Raw genomic sequence first — 27,201 nt, 5'->3', positions numbered from 1 at the left:
GAATCCTTTTCATGTATTAATGAGTCTTTACAATATTCCCTGTTCGATAAATTGCTTTCTGCTGTATGCTTAAAGCTGAAAATTAAATAATTCTCCAAAATGTAATTTTCCCAATCGTTATTTTAATTATAATGAAAAAGCATTTATTTCTGATTAATATTTGATTTACATTTATTTGCCACACGACATGCGGGATTATTATCAAGCTTTTAATACAGCGGTTAATATTTTAACATTTCAATAACTTACTTATTAGATCACTATAACATATTATACAATAAAATAACATTATTAATTTGCTTTCCATAATTCTGGAATTATTTTACAAAATTTTAAATTGTACCTACATTTATATTCTTTCTAGGACTTTTTTCAAATTTTTACTTTCTAAAATTTAATTTAGTAAGGAGTCGGCCACTTATTCAAAGTAATAAGATTTTTACTAATTTGAGTTCATTTTTACACTAAAGTTTTAGAAAAAAACATTACTCCTTTCTCCTAGAGTAATTTGATCTTTCACTGAAAGAAATGCATGGTTAGGGCAACCAATTTTTTTATTAATAAAAGAAGTATTTATCATATTTTCCCTGTCAAATTCCACTATTTAGAATTGGTAATTGTGGAACAGTAATTGCAACTACAATTATTTGTTAGTAGTAAAATAAATGATCATGGGAAGGTGAAGAATTGAAAAATTCAATGTATCGTCAAAATTGCGACGTTTCGTTGGCTAAGGTTTGCCAACCTCATCAGACAGATTCGTTAAAACATAAAAATCACGTTCTAACTCGTCAATATAAAAAAGATAATAACTACAATTATTTGTTCTTAACTTTTAAGTAAGTGTTGTGCTAAGAATAAAATTTTAAGGAGAAACATCAAGAGTGTTATTTTAAGAATATAGATAATTATTTTTCTAATATTATTCGCACACTAAAAAATATGTTTAACATATATTTTTACTCTCTAAATTTGAGTCAGTGAAATTTCAATAAAGATCAGTGAAATTGACTCAGAAACTATTTCTCGCGATTTAAAACAGTAAAATTTCACTGATTGGCTAATTAAAAAATTACTGGAAATTTCTGTCACGTATATTGAAAAATTTAGTTATTTTTTAATTGGCCAATCAGTAAAAACTAACTTAAATTTCAATAATTTTTAACTGATCTTCAGTGAAATTTAACTGATTCAAATTGCAAGAATAGTGCTATATTTTAAAAACAAAACATATTCAAAATTATATATTTAATTTGTCCGGCATCGGTGATTCAAACCTGATTTATTCACAGAGCGGATGGCTCTGATATTAAGGGACAGGTTTTAAGAAAGAGTAACTGTTAAATTGAAGTTATGTTACACGGAGAAAAATGGAGTTTGAAAAACTGGGAGTCAATGTTGAAAAAATAGGACTCAGTCCAGTAAAAGTACATTAATTCATTTCCATCAAGCATCTTAGGGTGATGCGTATAGTGTATAGAGGGTCTTAGTTACAAATTTCATTGTAAAGAGCATTGAAACACAGGCGAAGATTATAAGGCGCGCTGCAGTATACATAGTAGAGCAACTGGACTCAGTCCTCTACTTCGAAACTTTCACAATAAAGGAACGCAGGCGCGTAACCTGTCAAAATAAATGGCCGACGCGAAACGAGTGTTTCCTTTTATTCACTTCGTCAATTTTATATAAAAAAACAATAACCAATCATTAAAAAAAAAAGAAAAATTTGTTAAATGCACTCTTTATATATTCATATTCATTAATTTACAAGTTTTATTTTTCCCACATTTTCATACGTTTACAATTAACAACTAAATGCATCGGAAAATCTTACAATCATACGGGATTGAACACCTACCTAACCATACAACTAAATATACGCATAATTATAAATCGCAGGCTTTTACATTAACCCTCTCGGCTACGCAATTGATGGGGGAAATTTCTTATTTAAGAAACATCCCTTTCCAATGAAATAAATTAGATTATGCGTGGATTTTACTTGTAATTAATGTAAGTGTGGATGTCAACAATATTCATAATATTGAATAAATAATATTGTCAACTAGTTTAAATTTGATACGGTTATTAGAATTTAATAATAAATAAAAAACATTAATTTTTTCTTATCCTTTTTCAAGTTTGACACTCCTCATGGTAAATTTGATTATTTTTTTCCGTGTATAAAATAGTGAATTGACTTGTGTTTTGTACACTAACACGTTCTTTTAACAATTACATGAGAAAGTAATTTCTCATTCCAATTTTTTATACTCTTATTCCCTCTTAGAATATTTAAACAGTCTTGTTTAAGCTGATGAATGGGATAACTTGTGTTGAGTGCCAAAGTGTTCAGCTATGAAACTTCTAATACTATAGTGTGTACCTGTCACATATTATTCTATAAAGGAGTACTACACTGACTGCATAAATCATTTTTCCATATTTCTCCGTGTATTAAAGTTTTTATTTGAATCCTTTACAATTAGAAAGAGAGAGAAAGAGTAGATCCGCAGATGTCTTCAGGGATACTGAAGCAAAATTAGAACCTTGTGGGATTAATCGAGAAGTTAAATGGGGACGAAATTTAATAGTATTAGTAACTTACCTTTTAATATTATTCTTAGACTCGTAGACCCAACATGTAATACCTCCTTCAGAGTCAGGTCAAAGAAATGACGTTGTGTAGCGGGAACAGAATATGCAGTAGGGTGTCCCAAAAAAATAAAAACTTTTTTTTATTGGGTCTCATCTCCTAAAAATCTTTCAATTTGTGTAAAAATAAGAACACAATATTTGGAAATGAAAAATTTTAATATTAACCCGTGGTTCAGACCCTTTGAACCATAAAAACGCTGAAAATTTAGTGTTTTTTCATTTTTAACATAAATAATAAATGTAAAAATATAATGAATAGGGTGTCATTGTAAAGAAAATTAAATTACCTTTCGATCCATATGTCACAGTATAAGATTCAATGAAAATTAAGAGTGTTACAGTCGTTTAAAGATCAAATTTCATGGAAATTTTTTTTTATTTTTAGACACTTAACCTTTAAAGTGCTAAGTGTTGAAAAATCACGCTCAGTGCTAACCCCGGTCTGTCAGACCGCTATTCCCTTTTGACAGTTTCTTAGTCATTTATAATTTTTAAAAGACAACTATTATAAATATTTTTTACTTTTTAACAAAAAAAGTCATTTCTGTATTATGCATTTATTTATTTTATTTATTTTATAAATGCAGTCTATGAGAACTGTCAGTAGAACTAGCTGCGCGTCAAGTTGCGCAGACGTTACTCATGGGAATATACTGGAATATACTTTCACTTAAAGCTAACCCCGGTCTCACAGACCGCTATACCTCAAATATTTATTTATATTACAAAATTTAACTAATAAAAATTTTTGAAAAAGTTGTCTCCTAACAGATTTTCATAAAATATGAAGCTACTAAAAAGTTCAAGTTCTTATTATACTTTGAAAAAAAGTTACAAGCAAAGAAAATTTTAATAGCGGTCTGCCAGACCGGCATAGCACTTTAAAGGTTAAGTAACTTGTACTTTTTTCACATTAGGCAGTAAAAAATATTTAGATTTTAATTTTTTTATTGAGAGTCTGTAACATTACAAAAATCCATAATTCGCTCGACTTTTATAAAGTTCTCCGCCATTTTGAAAGAAAAACTGACATTGGACTCTAAATCAGCGACTTCAGTATTTCTTGATCACTGATTTTAGTAATTTTAGTGGTTATATCTAAATTTATTGTTTCAATTTTTGCTGCAAATGTTGAAGGAATAATAAAAATGAAAAGAATAGTTTCGTTCACTAAATCTAGTGTATAATTGTCATTTTCAATCAAATCGAGGTCCACAAGGGCTAAAAATTTTCGTAATGTTACAGGCTCTCAATAAAAAAAATAAAACCTAATTATTTTTTACTGCTTAATGTGAAAAAGTACAAGTTACTTAAGTGTCTAAGAAATAAAAATCATCAAAATTTTCATGAAATTTGATCTTTAATCGACTGTAACACTTAATATTCATTAAATCTTATACTAGGACATATCGATCGAAAGGTAATTCAATTATCTTTACAATGACACCCTATTCATTATATTTTGACATTTATATTTATGTTAAAAATGAAAAAACACAAAATTTTTAGCGTTGTTTTGGTTCAAAGGCTCTGAACCACGGGTTAATATTAAAAAATTTTATTTCCAAATATTGTGTTCTTATTTTTACACAATTTGAAAGGATTTTAGGGGATGAGACCCAATAAAAAAAAACTTTTGCTTCCTCATAAAGGAAGCCTTATAGTGATGTCGATTTCCGAATTTTTTAGAATCAATTATTTTTACAAATTTTCAAGTGTAGTATAACTTTTTTCTATATTAAAATTTTCATTAATTCTTGTCAAAATTGCATTCCTGACATAAAAACGAATCGATTCATGTATATAAAGTATATATTTTATCAATATTTATAGAATTAATAAATATTTTAGATTTTCATAAAAAAATTGAAATTTTGTATTTTTTGAAATTTTATCTTAATACTTTAAAATAATTATTCTATAATAAAAAAATTGAATAATTAATTTTTTTTCAGGGTACTTTACCCGGTAGAAACTTTCTATTAAAACTATTATGAAAATGACCATAACGTTCACATTTTCTTACCTAGAGAGTTAAAAATTGGCACACGTGTATTTTTACGTGTAGATCACACGAGAAATATAGCTAATGCGATTAAAAATTAATTTTGTTCGATTTTCGTAAAAAAGACATATAGAAAATAAAAATATATATATATATATATATATATATATATATATATGGGACATTCCACGTCAACACAGACAGAGCTCTAAACAAAAATTGCTTCGATGGATTTAAACGTTCTAGGGCTTAAAAGATTTCTACGTTCATGTACTTTAAGATGACGATGGGCGTTTTTTGCAAAATTTCATTTCCGATGCCAATAGAACTGTCAAAAGTCAAAAGGTCCAAAAATCTCAAAATACTTTTATGAATTAAAAGCAAAAAACGAGGTAAATTATTCTGTAACTCATTCTTTATAAGTTTTTAGGGTTCCCGAATATAAATCTAAAGTTTTTTTTTAAAAATCCAAAATGGCGAATTCAATATGGCGGACAAAATTTAAATTTAATCAGATTCGATGAAAACTTGTTACACGGGGGTTTTTAGGGTCGCTGATTACGAATCTGAAGTCATTTAAAAAAAATTCAAAATGGCGGATCCAATATGGCGGAAAAAATTTTCAAATTTGATCCGATTCCCTTAAAACGTGTTACTCGGGGGCTTTTGGGGTCGCAGATTATGAATATGAAGTTACTTTGTGTTTGAGACTTCAAATTCATAATCAGATACGCTAAAAACCACCGAGTAACACTGTTTAATTAAATCTGATCAAATTAAAAAATTTGATCCGACATTTTGAATTTCTACAAAGTAACTTCATATTCATAATCTGCGACCCCAAAAGCCCCCGAGTAACACGTTTTAAGGGAATCGGATCAAATTTGAAAATTTTTTCCACCATATTGAATCCGCCATTTTGAATTTTTAAAAAGTGACTTCAGATTCGTAATCAGCGACCCTAAAAACCCCCGAGTAACAAGTTTTAATCGAATCTGATCAAATTTGAATTTTGTCCGCCATATTGAATTCGCCATTTTGGATTTTAAAAAAAAACTTTAAATTCATATTCAGGAACCCTAAAAACTGATAAAGAATGAGTTACAGAATAATTTACCTCGTTTTTTGCTTTTAATTCATAAAAGTATTTTGAGATTTTTGGACCTTTTGACTTTTGACAGTTCTATTGGCATCGGAAATGGAATTTTGCAAAAAACGCCTATCGGCATCTTAAAGTACATGAACGTAGAAATCTTTTAAGCCCTAGAACGTTTAAATCCATCAAAGCAATTTTTGTTTAGAGCTCTGTCCGTGTTGACGTGGAATGTCCCATATATATATATATATATATATATATATATATATATATATATATATATATATATATATATATATATATATATATATATATATATATATATGAAAAAAAATTTATGATAAACTCTATAACATTAATTTTTTTTTCATTTATTAAAAAGAAGATTTATTAATTATATTTAATAAACTATTATAATTATTTAACTTTTAAAATTATATATAATAATATATATTGAGGAAGCTTAATGGTCATGAAATGAACAACTTGTTTATTTTTTTGGGACACAATAATATGCAGTAGATTTCCTTCGAATTTGTTTTCGGGCCAGCCAAAGTGAAAGATCCGCAGTCCAGTTGTCGAATTATTGATTTGACATTGAAGTAGAAATAATGCAGTCCTTAGTAAAATAGAAATGTGCCTCGCATTAGAAATTATCTCCTTGAATGAATTTGATTGAGACTTGAAGAATGCACTTGGTACTTGAAGAGATTTTTGGAACTGAAGTCGTAGAATAAACTCGACGATGCACGACTTGTTAACTTGGTCGCGGTTCCTGGACTGACGGAGAACGCGGGTTGCTGATTTGAGGGTGACTTCTGGACTGTCGAAGAAGACACATGGGGGTAGTACACAACTACTTAACTTGGTGGCGATTCCTGGACTGCCTAATTCAGCAAGGGTGCCTACTTTTATACTATTCCTTTGCAAGAGATAATACGTCACACTACCCACTTTTATTACTTTTTGGGTCAGGACGCATTTATTGATTAAATTTTTAAGTCCTGTATCCAACAGGGTTAGACCCAGTGGAAGGGCAGTAATGTTCTATCAGTATCAAGCATTCACAGTAGTGTTCTATCACTATAACGCATGCGCAGAAGTGTTCTGTCAATGTCAGGCATGCGCAGTAGTGTTCTATCGCTATAACGCATACGCAGTAGTGCTCTATCACTGTAACGCATACGCAGTAGTGTTCTATCACTGTAACGCATACGCAGTAGTGTTCTATCATTATTACGAATGAGCAGTAGTGTTCTATCACTACAACGCATGCGCAGTAATGTTCTATCAGTATCAAGCATTCACAGTAGTGTTCTATCACTATAACGCATGCGCAGAAGTGTTCCGTCAATGTCAGGCATGCGCAGTAGTGTTCTATCGCTATAACGCATACGCAGTAGTGTTCTATCACTGTAACGCATATGCAGTAGTGTTCTATCACTGTAACGCATACGCAGTAGTGTTCTATTACTGTAACGCATACGCAGTAGTGTTCTATCATTATTACGAATGAGTAGTAGTGTTCTATTACTATAACGCATGAGCAGTAGATTTCTACCACTATAAAGCATGCGAAGAACATTCAGAACTTTAAAATTGAATTTTTTTTGTACAAAAAACTATTCTTCAAAAAATATAAAACATGATATGATGTAGATTTTTCAAGAAAATTTAGTAAAAAAATATGTTTGAATTTTAAAAATTATTTTTCTGTTAACCCGTTGCCTGTTAACGACCGTTGGGTAGTAAAGTTCTTATCGCAAAATAAATGCAATTTTTTATGTAAATTATAAAATAAATTATTTTATATCATTATTAACACACTATTGATTGCAATGATCCTAAATTAAGTAATAAATAAATTATTATTTATTATTTTTAAATAATATAACAATTTAAAAACAAGTAAAATTTATGTAAATTTATTTTTAATTTAAATCACATTTAGTGTATAAGGGTTTTTGGAGTCGGTGAATTCGAATTTGACCTTAATTTAAAAAAATTCAAAATGGCGGACATCATTTTTGAAATTCATTTGGATTTTTATCAATTTCAGTACCTAAGGGTTTTTCAGGTCGCTGAATTCGAGTTTGACCATCATTTTAAAAACTTCAAAATGCAGGATTCAAATTGGCGGACATACTTTTTGAAATTTATTTAGATTTTTATTAATTTCAGTATCTAGGGGTTTCTCGGGTAGCTAAATTCAAATTTGACCTTCATTTTTAAAAATTCAAAATAGTAGACATAATTTTTAAAATTCATTTGGATTTTTATCAATTTCAGTATCTAGGGATATTTTGGGTCGCTGAATTTAAATTTGTCTTTCAAAATAAAAAATTATGAATTCAAAATGAGGGACGTAATTTTTTTAATTCATCCCGATTTTTATCAAATTTTGTACTCTATTCTATATCTTTTGCATTAGCTGATAAAACGAATCATGACCCCAGAATATGCCGCGTGGAGGCTGCAAAGGTTTTACATTACACTTTCTGTTCTTTGTTTTTTTTGTTTATAATATCTGTTTAAAATTTAAAAATTTTGTCCGACATATTGGATCCACCATTTTGAATTTTTTTTTGACGTCATATTTATATTCAGCGACCCCAAAAACCCTTGTATACTAAGTTTCATAAAAATTCATCTAACAGATTTTGCTGAACATTTTGGGCCAATCATATGATTATTATTTTTCCAAACAGCGAAGGGGTTTATAAGATTGTTTCAAATTTTTTAAATTCTTTTGGTCTAAGTTTGCCAACCTGCATTTTCTAAGAAAAAAGTTTCGTATATTCGCATAATTCAAGTTATTTGAATCAAATAAATATATAGGGTGATGTGGGGTGATGTGAAACATGAAGGGATGTCCAACACCGCTGATTTCTGATCTACAGTTCGATATTGAACAGAGCCAAGTATTGACATTTGTATTATTTCAGTCGAATGAAAATCGTTTTAAAACATAAAATTTATTAAAAACTAAAATTTTTTTCTGCTAATTTTTTTAACCCCTTGACTGTGGATGACGTGTATACACGTCATGGCCCAAACAATAAAAACATCTTAACGTATATTCGCAAAAATTCTTACTCGGGGGTTTTTGGGGTCGCTGATCACGATTCTGAAGTCAAATTTTTAAAATATATGATTTTTTATCCAAAATGTCCGCCAAAAATTTTTCAGAATTTTAAAAGTGGATAAATTTTTCTAAACATTCTTACTCGGGAGTTTTTGAGGTCGCTGGTCACGATTCTGAAGTCAGATTTTCAAAATACATGATTTTTTATCCAAAATGTCTGCCAAATTTTTTTAAAAATATTAATAGTGAATAAATTTTTCTAAAGATTCTTACTCAGGGATTCTTCAGCTCGCTGATCACGATTCTGAAGTCAGATTTTCGAAGTACATCATTTTTAATAATCGTCCGCCATATTGGATCCTCTTTGTTGAATTTTGAAAACCTAACATCGGATTATAGCAATCAGCGACCCCGAAAATTCCAGATTAACAATTTTCAGACAAATCCAATCTAATGAATTTTTAAAAATGAGTTGCTATATTGGATCTGCCATTTAAAATTTTTAAAAATTAATGACTGTTTCGTAATCAGCGACCACAGAAACCCTCGAGTAACAAATTTTAAGCGTATGCAATGAATTTTTCATAATCGTGACCGCCGTATTGGATCCTCCATTTTGAATTTTTAAAAACTAACACCGGCATCGTAATCAGCGACCCAAAAAAACCCCTTAGTACCTAGTGTCATGAAAATTTATTCACAAGAAGGTCTTTCACATTTCGGGACCATTTTGTTATATTTTAGCTACACACTGAAGGGGTTAAAGATGATAAAATTTTGAACAGAAGAAGATATTTCAGAAGTCGTTTGGCCAATAATTCATTTAGATATTTTTAAAAAATCGCCATTTTCAATGTTTTACAAAAATTTGAATAACTTTTAAAATAAAAACTTGAACCAAAAAAATATAAAAAATTTGAAACATTCTTATTTACGAAAGATTGTTCCAAATTTTTTGAATTTTTTTGGTCCAAGTTTGACAGCCTCATTTTCTAAGAAAAAAATTACACGTTAAGGTCATGTTATTCAGTGGTCACGTGTTCCCATAGTAAAGTATATGGGACACGTGACCACTGAATAACATGACCTTAATGCCTATAAGTAATTCTTATAGTGTAGCAAATGACCTTTAAAATAAGCTTAAGATCATTAAAAAGCGTTCATTATTTTAAAAGTTATTCAAATTTTTGTAAGACATTGAAAATGACGATTTTTTAAAAATATCTAAATAAAATATTGGCTAAATGACTTCTAAAAGATCTTGTTCTTTTCAAAATTTTATCATCTTTCAAAAAATAAAAAGCAAAATATTTTAGTTTCCATACATTTTATGTTTTAAAATGTTTTTCAATCACCTGAAAATGGATGGTCTCTCAATTTTGACCGGTAATTTTTGATTTTTAATTTAATTTTAATTTTTGATTCGTAATCAGCGACCCTAAAAACCACCGAGTAACAAGTTTTAATCGAATCTGATAAAATTTGAATTTTGTCCGCCATATTGGATCCGACATTTTAGATTTAAAAAAAAAACTTTAGATTTATATTCGAGGACCTTAAAAAAACTGTTAAAGAATGAGTTACAGAATAATTTACCTCGTTTTTTGCTTTTAATTCATAAAAGTATTTTGAAATTTTTGGACCATTTGACTTTTGACAGCTCTATTGGCATCGGAAATGAAAATTGGCAAAAAAACGCCCCTCGCCATCTTAAAGTACATGAATGTAGAAATCTTTTAAGCCCTAGAACGTTTAAATCTATCAAAGCAATTTTTTTAGAGCTCTGTCCGTGTTGACGTGCGGAGTGTCCCATAAATATTTAGTTATTTAAAAAAAAAATTTTATTTATGCAAATAAATATTTATTTAAATTAAAATCCATGCATTACTGAATTAAGTAATTTTCCTAATTGATTTAAAGCAATATTTATTAGATCCAATTATTCCATTCATTTGACTTAAATAATTCGAATTTGCTACAAATAACTATTTATTTGATACTACAAATTAAAAAACCGCTGCCAAGTTGTATATTTTTTTTATATATTTGGTGCTCATTTCATGAACACTGTACTTCCTTATAGAGATAAAAATAATAGAAATATATGAATAACTTTTTATAAATATGGTAAAAGTGATTGAATTTTGGGTCAATCAATTTATTTTTAAATACCCTACAAGATAGTTACAATAATTTAATAGTTAAACAAAGATTTTCAAACAAAAAAGTTGAGAAAATGTTATTTTTCACAATTTTTGGTTTTTAAAATACCAATAATTTCGAAATTTATTATCGAATTAGGTTCAAAAATAGGTCAATCGAAGTGTTTTTTAATGCTCTACAAGTTAATAACGATAATTTTAAAGTTACTTCTACGTTTTTCAACAAAATTTTCAAAAAAGTCTTTTTTTCCAAAATTTTTTATTTTTAAAAGTTTAATAACTCCGGTTAATATGGACGAAAAATGTTTAATTAGAGCTCAAAAGATGCGTCTAAAAAAACTCTACAAAATTATGGAAAAACATTTATAGGTGTCCTAACATTTTTTTAAAGTTATGGGCAAAAAACGTTTTCTTGCAAAATTAAAAATAAAAAAAAATTTAGTTAAACTTTATTAATATATCAGAAAGTACTCTCACTTTATGTCCGCAGGTGAGATCTACAATTTTAAAAAAAATTTAACCCAAAAGCTCTTCATGATTTCGAGATATTTATGAAAATGTGATGTTTACACACACACACACACACACACATACGGAATTACATTTTTTAAAAATGTCATTTTTAAACTCCTGAGGTCAAATAACGTAAAGATATGTCAAAAAATCGAACTCGAAAAATTTTAGTATTTACAATACTTCCTCTATGAGGAAGTAATTTTTATATCAAGGGCAGTTCCATACGAAAAGTAAATGGTGGGTCACCGATTTTTCTTAAAGTTTGTAATTTTGTAGTATTTGGGGTACTAAATAACTGTGCCAAACAGTTTTGCAAAAAAAAAATTTTTTTGCAAGATATTTAGATTTGAAAAATCAGAAACTGAAAATAAATAAATGTCAATTTTTTATAATATTAAAGAAAAGTTAAGAAAAATTAAATTTTCAATAATTTGTTTAAACAATAATTTTTTATTGTTAAAAAAATATGCTAAGGACATCATGGAGTTTCCTAAAAAAATTATTTTCTCAAAATTTAAACCTTCCTTAATAAGTGGTTAAATTTTTAAAGAAGTGCTTTTTGATGTTTTTGAGAAAAAAATTTTTAAAGTTTGCGCTACGAGTTTTTGTGCGTTGCGCTAACTAAGTATCGCCTATATCAGTGTATTTTAAAAGATGATATGACCTTTACTGCTCGCCTCTAATACATTTATTAATTATATACGTATATATTATTATTATAAACAGTTTAACTATATATTTTAAACTTTTTTATAAAAATTATTTTCCTTCTTAATTGTAAAAAATCTTTTCCTCCACACTTTATCCAGGCTTATATTTCTAATTTTTTTATTTTTATGGTCTTCAGTGGAACAAAAGTCAAACGTTATTGTATCAAATTTATTTTCTACTAACTGAAAAAATGCTTTAAGGAAAAGATTTTTTACATTAACCCATTGATGCCTACAGGCAAAGGAATGCAGATATTATAAAAGTAACTATTGAAATCCTGGCATGGGATCTAATGATAATTTTTGTCGTTGAATGTTAAAAAAATATTTTTTTAACAATTTTTTTTTATAAATAAATGAAGAAAAATCGATTTTTATAAGAAACTTATAGCGCTATTTTATTCTACGCTAAAAACCACTACGAAAACATATATTACATAATTTTTTTAAAAAGACCTATTGGTGTAAAAGTGTTATAAACAATTAGCCTGCATTCATATTGTATGAGGTATAAGGATCGTTTTTGAAGTTAAAGATTTTTTTAAACAAAATTAGCTTAATCAGGAGAGTTTTTGACGTTAAAAATTTTTTTAACAAAATTTTTACCTCAAAAACTATTTATTTAAGTGGAAATAAATAAGAAAATGTCTTCCGAGCGAGGAGTATGACGCTAGTAAATTAATAAAGATGAGGAAACATAAAAGTTGCACGTGCGCTTGTTTCCTAAAATTTTCAAATACTTTCCAGTATAATACAAAGCAATGGATTATGGTATTTGTCCATGTGTAGTCGGTTTATAGACCTGTATGGACGTCGGAGGTTGAAATCTGCCACAGAATAGAGGTCATTTTGGTTAGATAGAGATGTATATTGTGTATACATATATACCGTAGTAAGCAACCTGTAGGCATTGCACTGTGAACATTGTGCAACACGATATTCCCTTGTGAATCAACAACCCCCTGCTACTTTGTCTTGTGTTCATCCAGGAGACACAAGATCACTCCTAGCATTCTCAGTCAGCCCTCCCTCCCACCACCTTCATCCATGACACTATGTACAGTTCAATTCCACTTCATACAGACTTTATCCTCAAATAACCAATCGCCCTTGCACACAGGAAGGAGGTTGTTTCATTGAACCAAACTGTTTAATTCACATATTTTATTTGTTTCAGTAAAACAATTTTGTTGACATAACAAAAGTTTGCTTTATTTTAATAAATGCATAAAATTTATTTTGTTGAAATAACTAAAAAACTAATTAGAATTAAATTTTCAATTTCTATTATTTTAAACTTTAAAGTATACAGAAATAAAATTTTTCAAGAAGATTTTGATGTTAATAATTACAAATCTTACATGAGGTTTTCTGAATTCAAAATATCGATTTCAATATGCTAATTAATCTTAAAACTTCACCAAATTCGTTAAAAACTATTTATTCAGGGATTTTTGGAACCTCCGAATTTAAATTTTATGCCAACTTGGTAACACGGAAAAAAATTTCCTGTGAACAAAAGTTATAACTTATATCACACTAAAATTATAAATCCAAACAAAATAACAGCACAATAAAAGTTATAACTTTTTTCACAAAATTTAAAAAAATGCAAATTTTAAATTTTTTTTGTCAATTTGACGTGACACTTTCTGTAGCTACTTTTTAATATAAGTACAACTATTTTTCACTATAAAAATGAAATATAAATAATAGGGGAGACTGGGACGAAATGTTAAACTGTCAAAACAATTAAAATTCATTATCTTTCGAACGGAAATAGTTAGAGCATTGCAATTTTAATTATAAAAGAGTGTTATTACCCTAAATAAATTTCCGGAGTTATGTGACATTCTGTTCATTTTTGTGGTGTCCATATTTAAATTTTTTTTTCACCCTACTTTTGAAAATTTGTTCGTACAAGAAAATATCAACTTTTAAGTATTTGTTAAAGTTTTTTAATCGATTATCGGAAGAGTAGTAAATGAAACACTTGTATCACTTGTGCAACTTTTAAGTATATTTTTTTAATTTATTCTCATCGCGATTTTTTTAGGTCCTTATTCGGGTCCCCTGAAGAGATACCTAAAGGTATTTGCTAAATATCTTTAGTCAGATTTTTTATTTTTGTTGTTAAAGCCAAAAATTACTATTAGTAATTATTATAATATATTATAATCACGCGTCCAATAATAAATTTAATTCACTTGGCGGGTTTTTTGAAATCTACGAAATTCACCAAAAAAACTAAAATTCTTGAATTCTGTAAATTTTTTTTACATTTTTTGGAAAAAAGTAGCATTTAGTAGCTTTTTGACAAAATAAGTAGCAAAAAGTAGGCTTGACCAAAAAAAGTGTCAAAAAAGTGGAAAAGTGTGTCACTTCGAAGCCTGTAAAGCTGCAACAGTCGGGCCAACCGTGGTCCAGAGTTTGGCCGACCATGAAAATTTAAGTTAATTTAACTGCGTTTCTTGAGTTTTGGCTACCGTTGGGCCAACTGTGGTCCAGAGTTCAGCCAACCAAGCAAGTTTAAGTCATTTAAACTGTGTTTCACAGAGCTTTGCCAACCGTCGGGCCAACCGTGGCCCAGAGTTCGGCTAACCAAGAAAGTTTAAGTCAATTTAACTGCGTTTCTTGAGTTTTGCCAACCGTAGGGCCAATCGAGGCCCAGAGTTCGGCCGACCAAGAAAAATCAAGTCAATTTAACTACGTTTCTTGAGTTTTGCCAACCGTCGGCCCAACCGAGGCCCAGAGTTTGGCCGACCAAGAAAAATCAAGTCAATTTAACTGAGTTTCTTGAGTTTTGCCAACTGTTGGGCCAACCGTGGCCCAGAGTTCGGCCGACCAAGAAAGTTTAAGTCATTTAAACTGCGTTTTACAGAGTTTAGACTACCGTCTGGCCAACCGTGTCCCAGAGTTCGGCAAACTCTGGCAACAAAAACTTCGCTTGCCAAAGTTAGGCCAACCTTCAAACTCTGGCGGCCAACCCAAATTCGCACCTGGGTGTATTTTATGCGAAAAGTTAAAAAAACAAAATTTTCAAAAAAGGACAAAACATGTATTTTACGCGAAAATATCAGAAACTTTTTTATTGAAAGTTGTAGAGGACAAGTTGCCCTACAATATTGATATATAAATATTTGCATCTAAGCGGATTATATTGTCTAAAAAAAATAATTTATCCAAAATTTAACCTTTCTCCCCAGTCTCCCTTAAATCCGAATTTTTAAGCCAAAATCATATTTTTGATTTTCGACAAAATTTTTAATTAATTCTTTTTGTTGAATATTGTTTAATTTTTTGTGAAGTTGGTATTGATATTGGTTGATGTTTTTAAATATTAAATTACACTACCGTCCACGAGTATCAGGACGATTACACGCGACTCTATGAAAAAATATGCCATTACTTTTTCAATCATATCTCGTAAATAAAAGGAGATACAAAAAAGACTTAAATACGGTTAGAAAGCTGCACAGGTCTCCTCAGAGGTGGGCAGGTTATTCTAAAATGTAACGCTACAAACTTTGTGGAGAGTTGTTCCAAATGACTTCCAGATTCCAAATTTTCAAACCGATAAATCGTACCTGATCCTGTTTTCGAATTATCTTTTATACAGATAGTCGGAAACTTGAAAAATTTATTATCTTAATGTGGAAGCTTTGATTTAAAAGACTGCTGATTTTTCGTTGCTAAAAATTTTTTAGACAAAGATTTTGTAGATAATTATGGTACCGAATTGTCTCTTCTTCAAGACACTTTTTGATTTTTTGAATTTGGACACGTCTGTCACATGTTAAAGTGCTACATATATGAATATATATAATTTCAGAAGCCTTCAAAAAAATAAAAATTTCCGTTGTCTGAGATCGAGAAGTCATTTACCGTAGCTTTTGGTGCGCTAAATCCAAATTAACATTTAACTAAAACCTCCCATCACGTCAGGATTTTGAGAAAATTTGGGGTAAAATACCCAAAAATCATTTTTTAGTAGTTTTTGAAAATTTCTACTGGGTAAATCCGACGTGCTAGAGACTTGTCATATGAGTTAAATTAAAGCTTGAACCCTCTACTTTACAAAAATATAGCGATATTGACAACAACAAACTAAGTTAACTGTCAGAATTGATTTTTCAACATTGTTCTGCATACAAATTGACCTAAATACAACTATTTAAAAAAATGATTGGATTCGCTAAGAATTTGATACTCGGGGGTTTTCGGGATCGCTGATTACGAATATGACATCAGATTTTCAAAACTCAAAATGTTGGATCCAATATGGCGATCGACTTTTAAAAATCGATTCAATTTGCCTGAAACTCGTTACTCGAGGGGTTTCGGGGTCGCTGATTACGAATCTGTCCACAGATTTTTTTTATTTTGACATCATATTCGCAATCAGGGACCCCGAAACCCCTGAGTAACAAATTTTGAACCAATCCAATCATTTTTTAAAACAGTTGTATTTACAAAAACTAAAAAGTGATTTTTGGAACTTATAGGGGAGAGTGGGGCAAGACGGGGTACCGGCCCTATTTAACAAACGAATTAACCAATCGCGATTATATTTTACATAATACTGCACCGAGACGATAGTTTCTTGTTTACAAAACCTAAAAGCCATAAGAACAAATCTTTTATCTGTTTTACTAAAAAAACTGTTTTCGACGATTTTCTTGGGAATTTTTCACTATTTTTAGGAGGTGTTTATTTATTTAAGAATAACAGTTAATGAACTATATAAAATTTTTTATAACTGGCAAGGGTTACAGAAGAAGGAAAGCATATGTTTTTTTCTTTGTTGAATCGTAAATTGTAGTAATTAATCATTTTATTCAATTTCGTTGGTGCGGGCAAGATGGGGTAGGGGAGAGTGGCCTTTGTACGCCTTTATTACTAAAGACTGATTCCCAAAGATGGTTATTAAATATGTAAAATAATAAAATATATATTCGATAATTTTTGCTTTTTTGCGCTTTAAACCTTACGTACCCCATCTTGCCCCACTCTCCCCTACCCCCACATTTCTCAAAATCATGAACAAAATTATCTATAAAATATTTGTCTAAAAAATTTATAATAACGAAAAATCAGCAGTCTTCTGAATCAAAGCTTCCACATTAAGATAATACATTTTCAAGTTTTCGACTATCTGTAAAAGAGATAATTCGAAAAGAGGATCAGGTACGATTTATCGGTTTGAAAATTTGGAATCTGGAAGTCATTTGGAACAACTCCCAACCAAGTTTGTAGCGTTACATTTTAGAATAACCTGCCCACCTCTGAGGAGACCTGTGGCTGATTAAATTTTGCGTAAAATAAGCCGTCTTTGAAGTCATTTCGTCAACTATTTTTTGAGTTTTACAGTGAGAAATAAATAAATAAAATTATCGAATTTTCTCATTTTTGTCTCTTGACTTCAACTTTTTCAAAAATCTAGAAAAATTTAGATAAAATTTTTCTAAACGCACAGAAATCCTCGTTAGAATTTCAGCTTTAAAATAAGCCTTCGAAAATTAAAAAAGGTTAATCCGTCAACAACTAAAAAAATAGTTAACGAAATGACTTCAAAGACGGTTAATTTACGCAAATACAATTAGCTTTCTAAACGTATTTAAGTTTTTTTTGTATCTCCTATCTCCTTTTATTTACGAGATATGATTGAAAAAGAGATGGCATGTTTTTTCATAGAGTCGCGTGTAATCGTCCTGATACACGTGGACGGTAATGTACATTTATTAAATTTATTTTATTAACAAGTTTAATGTCATAAATTTGATTTCTATTACAAATTTTCTAAAATCAATGAACGTGAGTTTGCAAACAATTTCTATATTGATATTTTAAGGTTTTAAGTTTGAAAATTTCATAGTATGTATTGTTATATTTAGCGTAGAAAATAAAAAATATATTTTCAATATAAAGGGTACAGTAAAAGTATTAATAAAACTGAAATTTGACTTCAGTGGGCACGGGAACATAGAAAGTCCTTAAGACGCCATTAGGGCAAATTGGGATTTATGAATTAAAATTTTCTTATTTTTGAATTCTAAAAATGTTTTAGAAATGACTTTGAAAATAAATAACAAATTCCTATTCATGAATTAAAATTTTTCTTCTTGAATTTTAGAAATATTTAAGGTATATTTTTGCTTTCCAAAATTCTATCTGGGCATTACGCAAAAACGGGTAAAATGTAAAATCCTATGTGGAAATTTTCAATAGGGATATGGAAAAATTATACCTAACTGAAAAATGAAAATAGATTTTATATGGGATTAATTCATTAAAGAAATATAGGCTTTTTTGGGTTTATTTAAGGTATAATTACCTAAAATCGTGTCGCAATTTCCCGTACGGTTTTACATGAGAATCCATAAGGTTCAGCGCCGGATCAAGGCTTTGGCGGGCCTGAAGCGCACATAAAAATGTTGGGGCCCCCTCCATAACTTTTTGCATAAAAGGATTATATTCTAAATTATTTAATTTAATTTCCTACATTATCTTAAACGTATCAAGAAAAAAGTATTTGATTGTAATAAATAATGAAGGAACCGAAAATAATCTTTTGTATTATGTAATACATATCGACCAGTACTATTTTCACACAAAAATGTGTGTCAAGTTATATTATATAACTGCCCTCACAGCACCAGGATATCCCAGGGACGTCCTGTGGATATCCAAATTGCTGCAAACAAATCGATATCTCCATAACGTATCTGGGATATCCTGAATATCCTGGCGCTGTGAGAGTGTTGATATTGTTATTTTGTTTGTTGTACAACTGATAAAATAAAAATCGTCATTTTCTACGACAAATATATATCAACAAAAAAGCTTTAAAAAAAAGATTTTCAATATAAAATATTCTGAAATAAGGTTTTACATGCTTTATTAGTTTTAAATGGAAGAATAATATCTGTACTACACTACCTTCCGTGAGTATCAGGACGCCCCTTTTTTCATGAGTGGAAAAATGCTTGAAACGTAGAAAATAAGAATGACAAAAATTTTTCGTATTTTTTTCCTGAAAGCTAATGAAATTATAAAAAGACTGACACCTGATCGAAGAATTTTCGTTGACTATTCTGTCAGATACAAAAAAAATAATAGATTTTGCATGGTTTTCGTAATTTTTTAATTTCTCGAAAACTAATTAACTTTTATTAACGCTCTTCGTCTTGTTTTAATCTTTATTTAATGTAGAATCTAAATTATTAACTGGTATTGTGAAATAAATTATACCAAAAATATTTGAAACCGTAAAAGTAGGATTAAAAAAATTCAAAAAATTATCATGAATATTAAAGTGTCAAAAAGGTCAACGTAAAATATGTTCATTTAATAGATATACTAAAATTCAAAAAAGCTTTTTAATTACTTAATTATTTAATTAAAAAAAATTTTTTTTTTGTTGAAAAAGTGTCAATCTGTTTTTCATAATTTTTTTATCCGACTTTCACAGTTTCAAATTTTTTTGGAAAAATTTATATCACAATACCATTAATTAATTTAGATTCTACATTGAATAGAGATTGAAACAAGACCAAGAACGCTAAAAAAGTTAATTAGTTTTCGAGAAATTAAAAAATTACGAAAAGCATGCAAAATCCAGTATTTTTTCTGTATCTGGGTGACTTCAAATAAAAGGGAATTCTGCCTCCGTGGAATGTTGGAATCACAATTTTCAATTAAGGGGTTGTCAATATTATTTTCGGGTTATTTATATATTTAAAATTACGGAAATAATATTCACTGAGCATAACATGACAACATCTTTGTAAAAAAATGATTTTCTGGCAGAAAACCGTCAATTTTCTGCCTATTTTTACCTTGACAAATTAACCTTTATTGAGAATCTATAATCTTGAATATTACAAAATAATTATTCATCATATTTTTAAGATATGAGCAGACAATAATTTCACAGATTTTTTATGTGTATGCAAGTAGAACAGTAGAAAAGTACAGAAGCAGACAGAAATTGACTCTAAAACTTCAGATTCTGCTTTCAAAATTCTGCCAGAGTATTAAAATCCACACTTTTCTAATCAAATCTACATGATAACTCTTCAATAACCTCCCACTAGACGTAACAAAACAAACTTTTTCTTTTTTGCAGTAAAATTTTTCATCACGAGGGCAAAAATCATCAACTGAACCGAGGGACAGTAATGACATTTGGATATGAACTATGTTAAATTAAAGCAAACGAGTATTATAGAATTTATTTTATTGTAATTAACATTAATTTAAATTAAAAAATAACATATCAAACATAAACAATTAAGAAATATTTTGCTTTCAGAAAAGAAATTTAAATTTGACGCATGTTTTTGAGAACTTTATCGTAATTTTTAAGAGAGAACAAATTGTTCTTTTTCAACTTTGTCGGTTTTGATACTGTACAAATAATGTCGTCTTCAAATATTGACGTATAATTGTTGATAGATATCCACATACACACATAAATTCGAACACATGCGTATAGTTATCACATTCTGAAGTCATTACGCAATTAATTTCTCTCAAACTCTATAATTATACTAAAAATGGGGGACAGTAATGACAGGGACAGCAATGACATTCTGCCAAAAATTAAATTTTATTCATTAAATATGTGTTTTAAAATATTTCTGTCAATGGTATTCGAGAATGCTTGCAAATCCACCTGAAAATTCGTTATTCCTAACTATTTTTCATCATTTCCTGAATTTTGGGCAGACGGGACAGCAATGACAAAAAAAGTTGAAATATTCTGCCGATTTTTCTGCCTGTCTGTCAAATTATAACAGTAAACCGAAGGGAGCCCATTTTTTTATATTCGAAATTATAAATCAATATTTTAGAAAATTTAACTCTGAAACCAATACGTGAGATTAAAAAATTGTAAAGAGACTTCAAAGGTAAACATGTTTTTTCCAAGATGAAATTTAGAAAGCGAGGGACATCTGTTCGGGATTTTTATTTGCGTACAAAAATTGAAAAATTTTGTCAAAATACTTCGAATTATCAGACTAGAGGGTAGACAAAGCCATCAGAATTTTTTTTCAAGCTGCAGTGAACATGTGAGAACAGTATGAACGTTTGAAACTTACAGAAGTAGCCCAGGGACAGGGACAGTAATGACATTTCTGCCTATTTTTGCCAGTTTCTAATGGGTTATCTCGTTTTCTATTTTGTCAATTGGTATCAAACTTGGAGAATAAATTTATTACATCACTAACTACCGCGAAAAAACTTCATATTGGCAAAAACAAGCCTACAAGTCAATTTTTGGAGTGGGGACAGCAATATTCCCTTTTAAATGAAGTCACCCAATCTGACACAATAGTCAACGAAAATTCTTCGATCAAGTGTCAGTCTATTCATAATTTCATTAGCTTTCAGGAAAAAAATACGAAAAATTTTTGTCATTCTTATTTTCTACGTTTTAAGCATTTTTCCACTTATGAAAAAAGGGGCGTCCTGATACTCACGGACGGTAGTGTACCTTAATTCAAATTATTTATTTACATCCACAACCACCACATTTGGCTTTTTGTAACAGACAAAAAATTTCTTAAATAGAGTGTTGATAAATTTATTACTTTTTATTCCAATTAAATTTAACTTTATATACTGTGTTAAGAATGAATTTATTTATTATTTAATAAATATTAAATATTTAAATTATTTCACCCCGTAGTGAACGTCAATGCTCTAAGGAAACAAATAATTTTATTTAAAGGTAGTGGATTCCTTTTCATTCTTGGTTATCATTTCAACCAATCGGGTGAGAGACCGTATTTTGGAAAGGAATGAAATTATTAATAGGATAATCTAATTTTTAAGTAAAATCATCAATAAAATAATATTAAATGACAAACTTTTATTTTATATTGAAAACAATCGTTTATGATAATGAATTGTGTATGTGTTCTTTTTGTGTTTGCGTATTCAGTATACTCACTTTAACTGAGTTGTAGTGTCTGGAACCTTATATCAAGATTTATTTTATTATTATCTTTTTAACTTTTTTTAATATTTTTCACATATAAAAATACTGTGTCAATTACTCTTTTTAAATCACTCATTGAAAATCTCTGGAGTCCCTTCGTGAGACTTAAAGGCAACTTTTGCCTAACTTCGGCTACTATGGCCAAACATACTTTGTTTCGCCAAGATTCACGGGCAACTGCCATGATTTCCCTTTGTCGATTCTTTTTATTGAACGACATTTTGGTGGGAAAGACCTACTTATTATTAAGTTATTACTTAATGATTATCTGCTACCTTGCAGATTTGTTTGAATGTCATTACCCAAGTTCTGTTGCTTGGATGAACCACTTTTTACATTGAGAAATATCGTAAGTAAATTCTACTTACTCTTAAAGAATATTTGACACAGTTTTGCATATTATAAAGTATCACAATCTTCATTTCATTATTTAGATCTTAATACAAAATTCCTTACTGAATGTTGTAATATGTGTGTTACAAAGTGTCATCATGTGTTAAAAGTGTGATTGTTACCCCATAAATCGACATGAATAAATGCTTATTGAGTTCATTTAAATACAATATGTTTTTTTACTAAAAATATAAAAATGTTACGAAGTCATACGTAACAAATGCCCCCCTTTTATTAGGCTGACGTCCCTTATCAGCTGCTAAGAAAACTGTGTGTGGTTATGCCGTGGTCCTGATGTATCCTTCTTTCTTGTAATGGTATTTAACTCTTTTGAGTTTTACAAAATAATATGTTCTTGATATAATTTTTACATAAATGTCTGTAAGATAAGTATTTTATTTTAAAAAAAAATCTTTCTCTGATATCAGTGATTTTCAATAATTGATATTTTGATAGTGCTTTTTGTAGTTTGCTAATTTTATAACATGCGAGAAAATAAACCCGTGGATGCTTATTTAATTGATTTTTTTTATATTAAGATCAGAGAAAAATTTTTATGTATAGGACATGACAACAAAATTGTTGTTACTGCCCCCTTTTTATTAGGCTGACGTCCCTTGACAGCCTTTTTTTTACAATATAAATATTTTCGTTGTTTTATGTTAACATTGGAAATGATTCTTTTAAATAAAGGCAAACTTTTTGTTTAAAAAAAAACTCGTTTCCTCTTTTTTTTGTTTTAGGAAGATTTTTAAGTATCTTAGTTTGCTTTTATTTTTTTATTTTATTGAATTAGTTTACAGCGGTAGAAAGTTTTGTTATTGATTTGCACATTGTTTGTTTGTATTTAATACATTTTTTAGATTTAAAATTTTTAACTTTTTAGACATGCAGCGTAGAAAAAAATGTTTCCTTTTTTAAATTTAATTTTATTGTATTTTATCAAATGAAACTTTTGTTTTATTTCTAGATAAATGACCTTTTTTTTATTTTAATGGCAATGTTTATGGTTTTTATAATTTTAGTTAACGTTTAATTTCATCTGTTTAAATTTTTTTTTAATCGTATATAAATACACAATTTCTATTAATTTTAAACGAAGAATACATATGAAAATTATTCTTTGAACAAACTTAATAACCTAACTTTACAATATTTAAATTTAATTCTAATATAATTTTTTTCAACTCAACAAATATTTTGCTTACAATGTTTGTTGCTATTTTACAAGATTTGCTTATTCGTTAGGAAAAATTATAATTCGTAGTGATTTTATAAGGTTGTTTTACCAAAAGAAAATTATTTTTTTTTCTAACATTAGGATATTTTTTTTGTATTTTCATAATAAAATGAAATCTAAATTCCGTTACTATTTCCTTCTAAATTTTGTAAGTAATAATTCTGATATTAAAAACGTAATCAAAATAATCGCAAATTTTTGTATACATTGAATTATTATATCATAACATAGCTAGAAAAATTTGAATTTATTATAATTTTGAGAAAAAATATATTTGGTCTTAGATTAACATTATTTTGTTCATAAAGTTTAGTAAGATGTATCGAACAAGATGCAAACCAAATTGAAAGATATAAAATTTGTTCCTTTAATTCCACAGAATGCAAAAATTTAAAGAAATAATGTTGAATTATTGTCTAACACTGTTTCTTTATTACATTTTTTTAAAAACTTCATTCCCTCTGTTTCATGCGCTGTCGTTCATTACTAGCTTTACATAGAGAATGAATTTTAAATTTTGACAAGATATATTTTTATTTTAATGTTTAAGTCTTTATAGAATTTAAATGTGCCTGAATTTGTAGAAATACTACAAAAAATTAGTTAAATAAGAAAATAAATTTTTAAAATTGTTTTTTTTTACATTATACCGTTTACGTTTTAGTTTAATTGTTTAAATCTATTGTTTGCAGAATAAAAGTTTTGTTTTCTTAGCTGTCTTGAATAAATTTGCTTTAGAAAAAATTTTATTTTAGTAAGTTTTCCGTTTTTATTAGATACAAGTACAAAACGGCATTAAAAAAATTTTTTTTTTTAGTTTTCAACAAGAAAAAAAAATAAAAATAAATAAATTTTTTTTTTTTAGAAAAATAATTTGATTTAATATTAAAGTTTATAAATTAATACTGTTAAACTTGTTAATTTATGTTATTGATAATATACAATAGTTTTATTTATGCTGAAAATTTAAAGCAATCCTTTTAATATTATTTAATCCATTTTTAAGCTGTTATGAGAAAAATAGAATTATTTAAAAATTACGATTTAGCATAATTTAATCAGAGCATATTAATGAAATATAATATTTAAAAAATATTTTAATTAATAATATACTTATTTTTTATAGAATAGTATAGTATTGGTATTTTGAAATTCATCTCGAATAAACTTTTGGTTAATTTTGTTAATATTAATAAAAAAAACCATATATACAAATGTTTAAAACAATATTATAACTTTTTGTTGATTTTTATACATAATTGTAGAAAAATAAACATTTTAATCAGGTAATTATTTATTTTTAATTAAATTTTTCTGAGTACCTATTGTTAGCAAAGGTGTTTTTTTTAGGTTTCCTGTATTTAGAGAAAACCATTATTTTAAAACTTGTTATATAAAAAAATTTGTTTCTTTAATATTCTAGTGCTTTGGACAAACTTTATTTGTTAGCAAGTGATTATGCAATATTATTCCAAATTAGTATAGCAATTTGTACTATGTTAGTATTTAACTCATTACTTATTCTTTCTTGGATTAACTTTTTCTTTCAAGAAAAGTATTAACAAATTTTTAGTCTTTTGTTTAATTTATTATACTATTAACTTTATATCCTATTTTTTCCCTTGTTATATATTGAATTAGATGTCATTTAATGTTCTCAATTTTAATTTTACTTTGTCTACTTTAGACGAGAATAAAATAGAATATAGAAAATTTTTCAACAGAATAACAAAAGAATTATAATCTTAAAAAATTCATGATTATTTTACATTTAGCTTATGAGGTTTTTTTTAATAGTAAATTTAATATTTTACTTAAGCAGATTGTTAAAAATATTTCATGCTTAAAATTACATTATGTTCCCCCTGCTTAAGTTTACCTATGTCTAACCTATTCCTAACCTCTCTGATTTAACTCTTGTTTCTAGTTCCCTCCATGTTTTGTCTCGTAATTTTTTATTTTCCTCAAAATAAAACGCATTTATTTTTTGTTTCAAATGACCTTTCACATTTGACCTTTCTTTTTGGATTTTATGAACCCATTTTCTTTTATTAACTACTTTTAATTTCGGTTTTACTAAATTGACTTCCCATACGAATGACATTGACCCTGGTAAACGCAAATTTTGCTGAGTGGCACTGTTTAATGTCGTCATCTTTTCATTACTTTCCGTGTCCAGTTTATTACTTTTCATTTCAATTGTAAATCCATCTGGTACATTCTCTGTCTCATTGTCTTCATTTATTATTAGTAGCTGTTTTTCCTCAGAATAATCTTGAATTATTGATACAAAGTTGACAGATTTTCTGTTCAAAGTTTGGATCTCTTCTAATATCTCTTGATTTACACTCGTGACAGAAGAAATTGTCATATTCCTTGCAGGATTTTCGTCTTTATGTGACATTTCTATTGGATGTTTGGCATTTTGATTTATTGTTGCATCCCTAAATTCTTCTAATTTTCTTCCTTCTTCATTTTTGCTGCGTAATTGCTCTTGAGTTCTTTCTTCTTTCAGATTTTTTGTATTATTGATGTTAATAATACTAATGTTTTCTTCTTCTTCGCTTGATCTTTCGCTTTCTGTTTCAAGTTGTGGTTCATTTACAGAGGGTGAGACATTATAATCAGATTGTTTTTCATCCTTTAAAGAGTTTTGGTTTGTGGACGAATCTTTAAAACGAATTGGTGGTGTTACGAAATCATAATCATGTATTCTTTCAAATTTAGATCTATTTTCTACAAAATTATTTACTTCGAAATAATTATTTTTAAAAGATGGTTCCTCCCAATTTATATACGATTCTTCGTAATTAGTATATTCATAATCCTTCTGCCGCTCTATTCTATAATCATCTTGTATATCGTTGTATCTTCTGTATTCATTTCTGACATTAAATTCTTGTTCTTCTTCCGCAAATCTATATTGTAAATTTCTTGAATCGATGTTATACTCTTCAAAATTCCTATCGCTGTTATAGAAATTTCCTTTTTCGTATCCCTGTGATGTCATAGTTTGATAATTTTTTCTGAAATTCATGTTTATATTTTGGTTGTTGATACCGTTATTACTATAGATTCTGCTATTGAATCGTTGACTCTGTCGTTGATTTCTTTTTCGCCGTTGGTTGTTCCATGGTTGTTTGTAACTATTGGGTGTAACTTGTTCATACTCATTAAATTGTTTGTTTTCAGTTTGGCAATAATATTGATTCTCGTAATCAGCCTGCTCTTTAAAATCATCAAAATATTGTTCATAACAATTTTCTTTCTTTCTATGATCCTCTTTTCCCAGGTTATGGTTGTCTTGATGTTGCTTTTCATACTCTCCAT

At 28.4% G+C, this 27,201-nt stretch overlaps 1 protein-coding gene across 1 annotated transcript in view; it reads right to left on the bottom strand.

Annotated features, from left to right (window-relative positions):
• The window catches only part of LOC122513132 (homeobox protein 2-like), a 37,447-nt gene extending 10,246 nt beyond the window's left edge, over positions 1–27,201 (bottom strand). Inside the window, exons 1-3 of the mRNA XM_043629405.1 lie at positions 27,195–27,201; positions 26,670–27,099; positions 25,967–26,585 (exon numbers count right to left, since the gene is read on the bottom strand). Coding sequence (XP_043485340.1) covers positions 25,967–26,585; positions 26,670–27,099; positions 27,195–27,201 — 1,056 coding nt within the window. The remainder of the gene's footprint in view (positions 1–25,966; positions 26,586–26,669; positions 27,100–27,194) is intronic.

The sequence above is a fragment of the Leptopilina heterotoma genome, unplaced genomic scaffold, assembly GCF_015476425.1.
Source record: "Leptopilina heterotoma isolate Lh14 unplaced genomic scaffold, ASM1547642v1 Lhet_134, whole genome shotgun sequence".
In the NCBI taxonomy this organism is placed as follows: Eukaryota; Metazoa; Arthropoda; class Insecta; order Hymenoptera; family Figitidae; genus Leptopilina; species Leptopilina heterotoma.
This window is presented reverse-complemented; position numbering and strand designations above follow the sequence as displayed.